The sequence below is a fragment of the Carettochelys insculpta genome, chromosome 1, assembly GCF_033958435.1.
Source record: "Carettochelys insculpta isolate YL-2023 chromosome 1, ASM3395843v1, whole genome shotgun sequence".
NCBI lineage: Eukaryota > Metazoa > Chordata > Testudines > Carettochelyidae > Carettochelys > Carettochelys insculpta.
The window spans coordinates 51,427,872-51,440,264 of record NC_134137.1 but is presented as its reverse complement, the minus strand read 5'-3'; the positions used below and the strand labels follow the sequence as shown (position 1 = coordinate 51,440,264).

Here is a 12,393-nt window from a genome sequence, read left to right as displayed (position 1 = left end):
GGAGTGAGATCGCCATTCAGAGCAGCTCCCCTGACAAAGAAGCTCCAGGAAGTACCTGCACTGGTGCCCTCTCTGGAGTATTTCTGGGGGCTCTAATCTGAAATACTCTGTATTGTGTGTGGACGCACTATTTCTGAATAAATTTTGCTTACTCCAGGGCTTCCCTGTAATGTGGACATGTTATTCCAGAATATTTTATATCAGAATAATAACTCCAGAATAAGTGGTTCTGGAATGACTTTTAGTGTAGACATGGCCCATGAGTGCCAGGAGTGGAGATGTACTTTCCCACTTCTCTCTAAAGGCTGATTTAACAGTCTTATAAATGTTGATACTTTTGTAGTAAGGTTTATATTTGCCAAACAAAGTTTATCTGAAACCACAATGTGGAATGCTCTGAAATTAGGACTGAGTTTTATTTTAGTTGATTGCTTACAAGAGGCTTATTACTAACTTCCACTGAAGAAAATGGCAGCACTATGAGCACTCTCCAAATCCCTGCCCTGGAACTTTTACCTGTCATTTTAACCTCAGATGGGCTGTAGCCTATGATGAGCCATTCCTTTGTTTGCTTACAGGCACAAACAAACAAACAACAAGCAACAAATACTAGAATGAAATAACCTTCTATGGCATAGACACAGCCAGGCCGGGCCAGGCAGGCATATTACACCTGTGTCCGACTAGCTTCCCCTTGCAGTATTTCACTGAAGAGGGCTACATGTAGTGTCAACTGTAAGCTAAGATGTAGCTCATTGTCATGGTTCTTGTGCAATGTTTGTTTGGGAAAGAGTTTAAGAGAGAAGTTAAACGTAGGATCATTTCAATGACACTTGTCACCTGAGGCAGGGCAGGTCTCAGAACTGTCTCAATCAACACTGAGAACAATCAATGTCCTCAACGCAGCCTGGAGAAGATGCAGACGTCAACGTTTATAAAGACTGAAGAACTCCAAGAAAATCCTTTGAATAGGAGACCCTGCTGGGCTAAGAGACAATTGTCTGACTGTGTCAGACAGCAGTGGGCAACCTGCAGCCTTCAGATCCCCACCTGGCTCCCTCTTCCGTGCCCCTCTTGCACGCTGGGCTCCCACATTTCGGATTCCTCTCCCTCCTTCCGACCACTTTTGGAGTACCACAAATCCGCTGATTTGCACTCTGTCCCTGCTCTTCCCCATCCCTTCCAGAGCTGCAACGCCACCAATCACCTCCCCTCAAAACAACTGCTATCTCTGGTGGGAGGCATGGCCCAATTTCAGTCTCTCCTCAAAGCCATGCTGCCTCCAGGGGAAGCACAGACCAGCAGTGGCCACCTCTCAGGCATCCCTCCTGTGACCAAGGAAAGGACTGGGCTGCTTCACAGGATCTCTCCTGTCTCTGAATGGGAAAGTTGATGGTCAGTTATGCTCTCTCAAGTGGTCTTTGGTTGGAGACAGCAGGCAGCTGGTGCTCCTGGCGCTAGCTGTGCCTAGGAGCACACAGATCATTTCAGGTACATTTTACTTCCCTAGACAAGCACCTAAAACACCTGCCTACACTCCTTGGCTGGTGCTGGATCCTGCACAGCAAAGGTGTCTATTATTGTGTATGTAAGTGCCAGGTAAACAGAGAGGAGCAGAGCAGGGAGCGAAGAGGAACCCGATCCTGTATTACTGAGAGAGCTTCAGCGTGACCTCTACATTGTATAGAGTAAATTACACCTCTGGCTCCCAGCAACACTGACCTAAATGTAGGAGCTCTGTTGACTTCAGTGAATTTACGCTGGCATAAAGATGAAGTAACTGGGAGCAGAATCTAACCCAAGCCAGTGCTTCTCCTTCCTTGTGACTACACATAGCCTGCGCTCACAAACAGACTGGAGTGCAACAAGCTGGTGCTCATTGTACACTCTCCTGACTCAAAGACAGGCAGGATCAAAGCCAGACCACTGGTGATACACAGAACTTGAAAACAGAGAACGGGTCTTCCAACCAGTGCAGGGGCCCTTCAAATGTTCCGTGCCCGAAAAGCAAAAGCACTGGAGCAATTCCTTCGGGAGGGGAAGGACAAGGGGAATACACAGCTGAGATGAAAAACAGAGGTAAAAGTGATCCTGTCTATGTGATCTTAGCCCCTGCCGGAGCGTTCTGTGGGGATGGAGCAACGAAGCACTATGAGGCTGAACATTCAGACATCTGCAGCGGGCCTTGGTGGTGTAAGACTCTTTGTGCGGCACAGCAGGGATCCCGAGTTATTGAGCTCCAGCACAAGCATCACAGGATTCTGGTGTAAGGGTTTTAAAAAAATGGAATAAGACACATAACATTAAAGCCTGAGGCAAAAATCTTCCGTAGTGGGTGGGTGTCTCATGCCCTTGCATGTCAGCTCTCTGGCTTTCCAGAGTGAGAGTTAAAAAGGAAGCAGGGTGAGGGATACGGGATGGCAGGGGCTGTGGAGACATGGTTTAATCACAAGCCCAATCAAGCTAACAGTCAGTCACACTTCATATTAAGGTTCTGTTTATATGGGGATAATAAATGGTTAATACGTCATCAGCATCTTGGAGTGAGGGGTTATGATGATTACAAGTCATCAGTACAGTCGCACCCTGAGATACACCCATTCGGGTTACGAGAATTCAAGTTTACGAGGAGTTTGATTTAGAACCCCTACCTCGTCTTACGAGGCATTTCCTCGAATTTACGAGGATGATTTCAATTTCATGCGCCTCAGCGGGATGTGGACGCCCTGCAGCAGGTGAAAGGCTGTGGCTCCAGGCAACGGCTGCCCACAGCTGCATTCCACCTGGAGCGTGTCTCTGCAGCGCCCGGTGGCGGTTTCCCGGAGCCCCCGGCCCAGCCTTTACCTGTGGCTGGTCTGGGTCTCCGCCTAGGCTCTGCAGCAGCGGCGCGCCCTGGCCCAGCCAGCGGCCGTGGGCTCCCAGGTGCTCCAGCGAGACGTGGCTGCTGGGTGCACAGCCCAGTCCAGCCTCGCCCCTGCCACTCGCTCCCCAGGTGGCTAGGGGGCCGCCGCTGCCCGTCCTGCGCAGCTGTGCCTCGGGCGTCACTTGCCACCTGTGGCGTTCCTTTGCGTTTAGTGCCTCGGCCGCTGCTGGCGGGGCCTCTCTGCCGCACAGCTCCACAGGAGCGAGGCATCACCCCTTGCCAACTGGGAGCCTCCTGTGCCTGCATAGCTCCCCGCATGGCCAGCCCCTGACACTGCCCTCTCCCCACTTAACCTAAGCTGCGATCAGGCCGGGCTGCCTCCCTGTGCCCTGCTCTGCCCTGCCCTGCCCACCCCCTTGCACTGGCCCCACTTCTGCAGCCGCGGGCAACTAGCTGGCTTTGCGCCCCCCTCCCAGGTGCTCTTCGATTTCCATTCCCCTGTCTCTGTGGTTAAACAGACATATTATAAAGTAATTAATGGAGGGAAAATGCCTTGTTAGGTTGTGTTATGATAACTAATGTTAACTATCGAAGTAATTGTGTTCATTTTAATGGGATTTGGTGTTGTTTTAGCGTAAATGGGTGCAAATTTTGGGGCTCAGGAATGCATAAAAATTTTTCCCATTGGAATTAATGGTAATTACATTTTTGACTTACAAGAATTCACCCTAACAGGAGTTTTTCTAGAATGAATGACCCTCGTAAGGCAGGGGAAGACTGTATAAGCACTTGGTTAACCTATTGGCCTCTATAACCATTTATATAAAACACTTATGGAGCACTTATTAACCCTTCATGAACTATTTTAAAATGGAACCTGCACATGCAACCCATTTATTGTAGCTCTTTAGCAACTGTTTCTCTTTGTGGCCTCAAGCAGGAGCAGCGTGGAAGCTGTGCAGTCGGGCTTCCACTGATACACATTCAGCCATCCCTGCACATCAGCCCCACTTTCCACGTCCATTTTTGTTTTGTTTTAAATACAACATACCAATTTACGCTGATAAGATTAAAGTCCCAAAGGATTCAGTCTGGGGTCTGGGCCCTGGTTTTCTCTTGTGAGAGATGCAATGTGCAAATGGTCACTGCTTTTCCTATCAGGTTTTAGAACAGAACTGAAAAAGGTAAAAGCGCTCGCGTAGGTAGACATAGCATCAGCGGGATGATTGACACCAGTTGAGTTAGTCCCTGCTTTTGAGCTACAGAGAGATTATAGCTGATTTACTAAGTGTTAATTTTTTTAGAATTCTGATTTTGGTTTCTGACCATCAACATCATCAACCATGGGCTCAGCACCCGTTGGTGTCTGATGCCTCTCTCACTATGTCCTTCCATCTTTCACTGTCCAGTGCAGAGTGGCTTAGTTTTCATAGACTAGCTCTGTATCAATGTACAATATCATCTACCTATTCTCTGTGGGGTTTGCGTCTCCTATTCGAACTATCCTTTATGCCGAATACCAGGGTCTTGACTTTTCGTTTGTTGTTCATTCTGCAAATATGGCCAAATAGCTGTATCTTGTGTTGTATAACCTTCTGCAGTCGGTTCTCTTTCAGCTGTATCTTCCTATATAATTTCTTGTTTCTGACCTTCTGCATCCCTCCTATTCTCATGATCTTTCTCTAACAAATCTTCTTGAATGCCAATATTCTTGTCTTTGAATCTTTTGTTATCACCCATGTCTCACATCCATACAACATGCTGCTGAATACACATGGTTTCAAGATGCTCAGCTTTGTTGCAATTCCAGATCTTGCCCATCACCTTCAAACTTGCTCTTGCTTTCACTGCTCTAGTCCCTATTTCCTTCTCACAGTCTAGATCATACATTATGTTGCTCCCCAGATATGTGAACTTCTCTACATTCTCTGGTTCAACCCCATCTACACTGATCTCCCTTCCTATATCTTTATCTCCAATTACCATTGTTTTTGTTTTATCAGTTTTCATTATCAATCTATAGCACTTCCCTTCCTTGTTTAGCACCTGCACCATTTTTGCTAGCTTCTCCTCATCTTCCTCAATGATAACTATATCATAACTATATCAACCTGTTACCCTGTGCACAGATATCCCTTCTACCTCTTCCTCGATCTTGTCCATCGCTCTCTCTAGATGAGTGATGAAAATACTCAGCGATATCAGATTTCCAGGTTTTGTACTAAACCAACTACTCCACACTCCGCACGTTCTCACCTCTGCCTCTGCATTGTGATCGACGACCTTAGTACTCTTTTGTACGTAAATGAGGTGCAGTACATGTAAACTCACACAAGCAAAGTATTGAATTCCGATATAACGGTGCACTGCCATATCCAAAGGCTTTCTGAGGTGGGTGGCATGTACAGATGCTGTTTAAGAACACATGATACAGATTTATAGCTCACAGTCTGTGAACATTAAATATAATGCATAATTAATTCCAGTGTGTGCAATTATGAACCTGTCTCCACAATGACAGAGGTAAAATTATTGTCCCCTGCAAGGCCACAAAAATTCACCACAGAACTTAGGAAGATACTCTACTACAGCTAGGGAGATTTCCCTGTACCACATGACAAAGAATAACTGCTTTTGCTACGTGCAAGAAAGGACATTTTTCACATTGTTAGTATCTGATGTCCTACTTACCAACTTCATCCCTGATGTTTGCAAGCTCGACCGACAGATCCTTTTCCTTCACAAAGGCATTTTCATTCTGTTAAAAAAAATGAAAGGATATGTTTAGTCCCTCAATTTATCCCAGATAATCACTTTCACATGTTTATTTACTAAGACAGATTAGAGAAATTCTTCAGGTCTGTATTTTGTAGTTGTTATGCACTAATTCTCTTTTAAAACTGACTGTGGAAGCCAGCGCTGACAAAATCTGTTTCATAGAAGACCCAAGGAAACTTATTATACACTACACTAGTATATTTACACACACAAAATCTGTGTTGCCATACATCAGTGTTTCAGTTTGTGTGGACAGTATATGCAAAATGTTATTAATGATATTAAAACATACAAATATGTTTGTGTCCCTGCATATAGAAATACAGCTAGCTCTAGATACAGCAATATACACATGCTCATAATTATGCATGTGTATATTAATATATTTATATCATTCTGTATATAGCATGCATACAGTACACATACAATACCAGCAAGAATCTGACTTTCAGTTCTCTATCTCTAGCTTTATGTATGGACATGTTATATGTTAATTAGACCAAAAGAAAAAAGTCCCCCTCAGAAAAGACACATCTGAATTGTTTGATGTATAACAAAGAATTAAGACATATTTAGCAAGAAGAATATAAAACATATTTGTATTGGCAATACTAAGATGTCATTAGTAAAAAGTAAGGATTTTGGCAGCAGGTATTTCATGAGAGCTGAATGAATCACAAGAGAAAGCTGCTGGGAAAACCACAGGAGAGTGATTTAGTACGAGAGAGCACAGCGTTATCAGCATGAGCGTAAAGCCACTTTTAAATTGGAATGCATCCTGTGATACGTTAGGGAGGAGACAAAGGAATGTATCCTGCTGGGAATGTCACCAGTGATTAGAAAAATTAAATCAAGCTGCTATAACTATGACCCCAGTAAGGAAAGAACCAGAGTCTTTAAAAAGGACAACAGAAAAATCATACTCAAGGCAACGTGCAAGGTAGCTGCAAATTCAAAGGAAAGGAATCCCAGCAAATAAACTGGTCAGCTCTATGTAGGGCTGACGAGGCACTTCAAGAACCAGTTCAGCAGCGGGCAGTATAAAAGATAAGGCAGAAAGCTGGTGATTCTGCAGCCTGTTTGCTATTTCGCTGAAGCCCAGCAACTAATTTCACACAAAAAATTAAGAACCAGAGACCAATTTTTTACGTGAAAGGCAGAAATACAGCACAAAAACTGATTAAAAGAATCCCCCTTCAATCCATGTTGTTATTTCTTTAGCCTACAGCAAGCACTTCCCCTCTACAAACTTCCCACGCTCACGTATTCTGCTTCCACGCTGCCTCCACAATGGGCATGTCTCAGCAAGCCTCTTGTACTTGCTACTTGTCTCCATGACACAACACCATTTGAGTGGTAGAAGGCTTTCCTGGATGAACTGTAGCAGACATTTATATAGGTTTCTAAAATGTAGGCCATATTTTAGAGTAGAAACTATATGCACGCACACACACACACACACACACGCACACACAGAGCATTCAGTCTTCAACAAGAGCTAGAAATATTTTTAAATGCACTACTTTAGGGTTGGGAGTAGGGGTGACAGTAGCTTTAATTTCTTTCAGGTACTGTTGTATTGCCACCCCCCGCACCCAGGGGCTCAGGGTAGGGGTTGGGTTGTGTGATATGATAGCACCTACAAGAAATGTAGGGGTGAGGGTGGAGTTTGGGGGGCTCAGGGCAGGGGGTTGGCGTGTGTGTAGGTGGGGGAAAGGGCTTGGAGGGGTGGGGATGTAGGAGTGCAGGAGTCAGGGTTGGGGGTGTGAGGAGCGGCTCAGGGCAAAGGGTGGGGTGTCTGCGGATGCAGGGATCAGGGAAAGGGGGTGGGGCGTGGGAGGTGTGCATGTGAGGCAATGGCCCCCTTTAGGGAGCGTGCGGGAGGATTCCTCCTGATGCCGCTTGTTGCTTGCCTGTCGGTGAGCGAGAGGGGAGCACACAGCACGGGTCACTCTCTCTTCTCTCCCCTCCACCCACCCGCCAGGAGGGAGAGAAATGCAGGCACAGCGTGCTCCCCTCTCGCTCCGGACAGGAACAGAAGGGGAGGACCAAGCAACAAGCAGTGTCAATAGGACCTGGGAGGGGGGAACCTCTGTTCCCCTCTGCCCTCCCTCAGTTATGCTGGAGAGGGGGGATGGGCCGTCCCGGAGTGATGGGGGGTGTGCCCCCAGCCAGCCCCTTTCACCTGCCTTCTGCTTGGCACAGAAGCCTGCAAGAGGCCCCAGCAGCCTGACTGGGAGCGTGCGGCACCTCCTGCGGTGGAGCACTCCACGTGGCTCTTCGGGGAGCGGCACACTGCCTTACTTTCACCTCTGTTTGGGAGCTGACTACAGGCAGCAGTGGCTTCGCAGCCCCTTTCATTGCCACGGTCCCTAAGAAATTCAGGACCTTATTCCCATTCAGGTCACTTTACACCACTCTGGCTACATGGAGGGGCCTTAAAGTGAGAATCGCTTATGTTTACACCCCCGGAGAGGTCTCTGTTATCTTGACCGCAGCCGTGTGGAATGGCCTCAACATAAATAAATCAGCTTGTTTAAACTCTTTGTAAATGTGAAGGTGATGTCACAAAATACCCCATACAAACAATCAACAAGAATTAGAAGGTCCCTTTGATCAGAATGTATTACAGAGCTGCCCTCAAGTACATTCCAACCCTTCCACAGTGAGTAGTACAGTCACCACACCTCGCTCAGATATGTGACTACCTGGCTTATGTCCTGCACCAGACTTGGACTATGTGGTATTTTTTAAACAGTAATGTTCTAAATACTATGCAAATGATATGATAAGATTTACTTGCTAAATTTCTACAGCTGTTAATTGCAGTTTACGCCATAGGAGATTGAGGCCTTAAGTGTTTGTCTTGAATCCCTATCAACACAGCTGCTTTCATACTGATCGTAAATTCTCTTCTATCAGGAGGCTATTAAAACATCCTTTCCATTCACTTAGAATACACAGTTATGACTCAACAATAGAATGTATTCCATTCTACTGAAACGTGGTGCATTCCTACTTGTTTACTACATGTTGAATCTCTCTAGTCATGTATGGGTGTGGCCAAGTATCCCATGGTCCCATAAAGTTTGTTTACAGCCACTACTCCTGGCTCTCAGGCTGTGTCTACACGTGCCCCCCTCCTTTTAGAGGGGGCATGTTAATGAGGGAGTTCGGAAGATGTTAGTGAGGCGCTGACATGAATATGCAGCGCCTTATTAGCATAATGACAACCATGCATGATTCAGAAGTGCTGCTTTAGGAACACATGCTGCCCGTGTAGACATGGGGGGGGTCTTTTGAAAGGACCCCCTCCCGGACTTTGAAAGCCCCTTTTTCCTAAAACCAAATGGGAGAATAGGTCCATCAGTGGCTATTAGCCAAGATCACCAGTGATGCAACCCTGTGTTCCAGGTATCCCTAAGCCTCAAAGAACTGGACTTGAATGTGGACAAACAGAAAGCTCACACTGAAGATCGCAACCTTTGGAAACTAGACTTAACAAATGTCTCCAGGGTTACTAGAAAAAGCAGTCCAGCTTAGCAGTGGAGAAAAAAGCTCACAGAAGACTAAGCCTAAAGGATTGAAACACGAGCTTGAAACATAACAGATAACGCAGAGGTTATAACTCGCAAGCAGCTCTCTTCATCCATGTTCACGGTAGCCATAACACCAACTCAGTAAATTCTCTAACTCGTGGACACAAATCCATAATTTCCTGAGACTGAAAGACCCCTCCTATTACTAAAGTGCTATGAACAGAAGACATAGGACTGGAAGCGACCTCATGGGGTCTTGAGTCCAGACCCCTTCTATCACAGGCAACCCTGTTATATAATCCTGTTAATGAATTTATCAAACTCTACCTCAGAACTACTTGTATTGTTTGTCCTCATTATTCCTATTGAAAGGCTTTTCCTAGTGCTGGAGATGACTGATACATTGATTACTCTCTCCAAAACAATAAATTGTTATTTTCTCTGATTGTGCTATGCTCAGTGAGTATAGAGGATGTGCAGTAACTAGACACTGGGTTCACCCATATAAAGACTGCAGTGCCACCACACATAACATCCCAAGAGCCCTGTGCCGTCAAGACAGCCCAATTTATTTATTGCTCACAGATTTCTGCCTGCCTTTCTGGATCTTGTGTTGCTGTTTGCTGGGCTGAGAGATGTGTAGATTAAATTCAGTGACCAATTTTAAAATAACCTCTCTTTGAAAAAGTTCTTTTCTCTTCACTTGAATGATACCACCCACATTCAATTTTCTAATTCTTTATAAACACCCTTGAGAAATGGTCTTTGATTTCAGAATCTTTAACTGGTGTTGCAGATTCGTCTTTGGATTCTCTGACAGAGCAGATAGGTATGGCACTGGCTAATCATCATAATAATCATGAATGTGCAGTGAACTCACAAATCTCTGACCTGTTCTATTATATAAATTTGTTTTGTCAATGCTACCTTATATGTCTGGACTGTAGATATTTGTGAGACCAGTGTAAATATTACACTAATATGAAATGAAAAAGCCACTCTTCATCTTCATCAACACAACACTAGTCAGAACCACTACTTCAGTCCTGGTAAATAGGGCCAGCAAATCAGGGATTCTAGTACCAGTTAAATAAAACACGACTGCAAAGTCAAACAGAATCCAGCAAGGAAATACAGTGCCATCTGTTCCAATACTGAGATTCATTTGGGTCCAGTGTCAAAAGCATCACTACTTTTACATAACTCCCCCAAACAAAAGCTAATGGCTGCTCCCAAAACAAATGTATAAGAATCAAAATTAACATGACAGATCACCAAATTAATTCACCTCCATTAATATTTACAGCAACAAAGAACACACAACAGAAGACAAAGGAACAATCATATTTTGCACCCCGAGCTGTAACAATGTAAAAGAGTGGTTCCCAGCCTTTTCACTTGTACAGACCCCCAATCACCCCCGCAAACCATTTGCAGACCCCCACAAACTCCCCAAACCATTCACAGACCCCCAATCGCCCCCCTCCAAACCATTTGTGGACCACCTCAAAACCAATCTAGCCATTATGTACACTTGGTTAAATGAGAAAGGAAACCACAATATAGATTTTCAGACAGCAATTAATAACATTATTGGAAGATATATAATTTTAAAATAACAATTGGATTGTCACACTGTGACTTATTTAACATTTATTTTCTATGATCATTTTTGTTTATCGTTTTTTTTCCCACAGGCCTCATACAATATTCTTGAGAACCCCATGTTTGGAACCACTGATCTAACAGCTTTATGACTAGGGGTCTCAAGGGATTAAAGGGATCTGTAGCCTTTTCTTCTCTAGGTCACCAGTTAGAATCCAGGCCTAGGTGACTGTGAGTGAGAACGAAATTTAACTATAGTGTAAAAGGTCTGCTTTCTAGTGAAGCCAATGTCACAGCTAACAGGGATTCCTTTTCCACTGGATGAGAAGGAACATTACGAGCTTGATGGTATACCCCACACAATCAAAAATCCCTTTGCACAGATTCTGACCTCACTTACATTGTTGCAGAGTAATTCCAAAGTCACAAAAAACAAAAAGCAGTTAATCCAAATCAATAACAGAAGCTAAGCATGATAGATTGCGCCATTGCCTGTGGATAAGTAACGTTCCCAGTCCTTGTGGTACCTGGATAAAGAATGGAATCTGCATTTTTAAAATGCCTTGATATGACAGACAAATGGCGACATCACATTTTCACCATGGAAAATTAAATGAGACGTTGGGTGAATTGAAATTTGCTAGTTAAGCCAGGCAGAATCAGGACCAAAGGCTATGGACTCTGTTCTACACCAATGCAATTGCACTGATTTCAACAGTTACACCAGTGTAAAGCTGAAGAGACACACTAGAGAATTAAGCCCTCCAGATAACCAGCCCTTGGCTCTATTGTATTCAGTCTGCCTAATCAACTGTGGTTTTCGTTAATTGTATGTTTGTTGCTCAGAAACATTTGTTGCAAAACCCCGTGAAGTAAAGTGCATGCTTACTTTGCACATATTATGGAATAGTTCAAATTAAAAATATGGTCAAGATGTAGATGTAATTTAGAGTAATAATAATAATACTATTTACCAATACCAGCCTGTACCCTGTGGCTGTTAGTCCTTATTCAGGCACAAGTGTTAATTTCCAAAGGGATTTGCCCCGGAGTGCCTAGTACCCCAGGATTTCAAAGAAAAGCTAATAATTAAACCTGACAGGACCTCATCAGATAGGTAAATATTATTATTCTCACTTTACGGATTGGCAAAGTTAGCCAGAAGGAGGTGCAGAGAAAACCCGGGTGACTTGGGAAGTCAGTAGCAGTTAGAAACAGAATATGGAAGTCCTGCCGCCCTGCCCTGTGCGCTTTTCTTCAGACCATGCTGCCTTCCACCACAAAGTCTTTACTAAGGGCACTTCTACTGCATTATGTAGTATCCCTCTGAGCATTGCTTCCACGTGAACTCTACAGGGCACAGATAGGGGTTGCATACAGAGGCATTTGTTATGATAGCCACTGTCTCAAATCACCCCCCTGTACAAATTGCTTTGAAAACATTTCAGAATTTTTTTGGTGTGGCAAAGGTGCTTAGTCAGAGTTGTGCATGACTCACAGCCACTTGGAGCAAGGCCTTACACTGTCCTTGGAAGGGCCGTTGTATACATTCATAACACTCTTACAGCAATGAATGTTTCAGCTGATTTTTGCAGCTGCAATAACAAA

At 44.5% G+C, this 12,393-nt stretch overlaps 1 protein-coding gene across 1 annotated transcript in view; it reads right to left on the bottom strand.

Moving 5' to 3' along the window:
- The window catches only part of MTUS2 (microtubule associated scaffold protein 2), a 495,583-nt gene that overhangs the window by 41,405 nt on the left and 441,785 nt on the right, over positions 1–12,393 (bottom strand). The window contains exon 8 of the mRNA XM_074985997.1: positions 5,555–5,621. Within this exon, the coding sequence (XP_074842098.1) occupies positions 5,555–5,621 (67 nt within the window). The remainder of the gene's footprint in view (positions 1–5,554; positions 5,622–12,393) is intronic.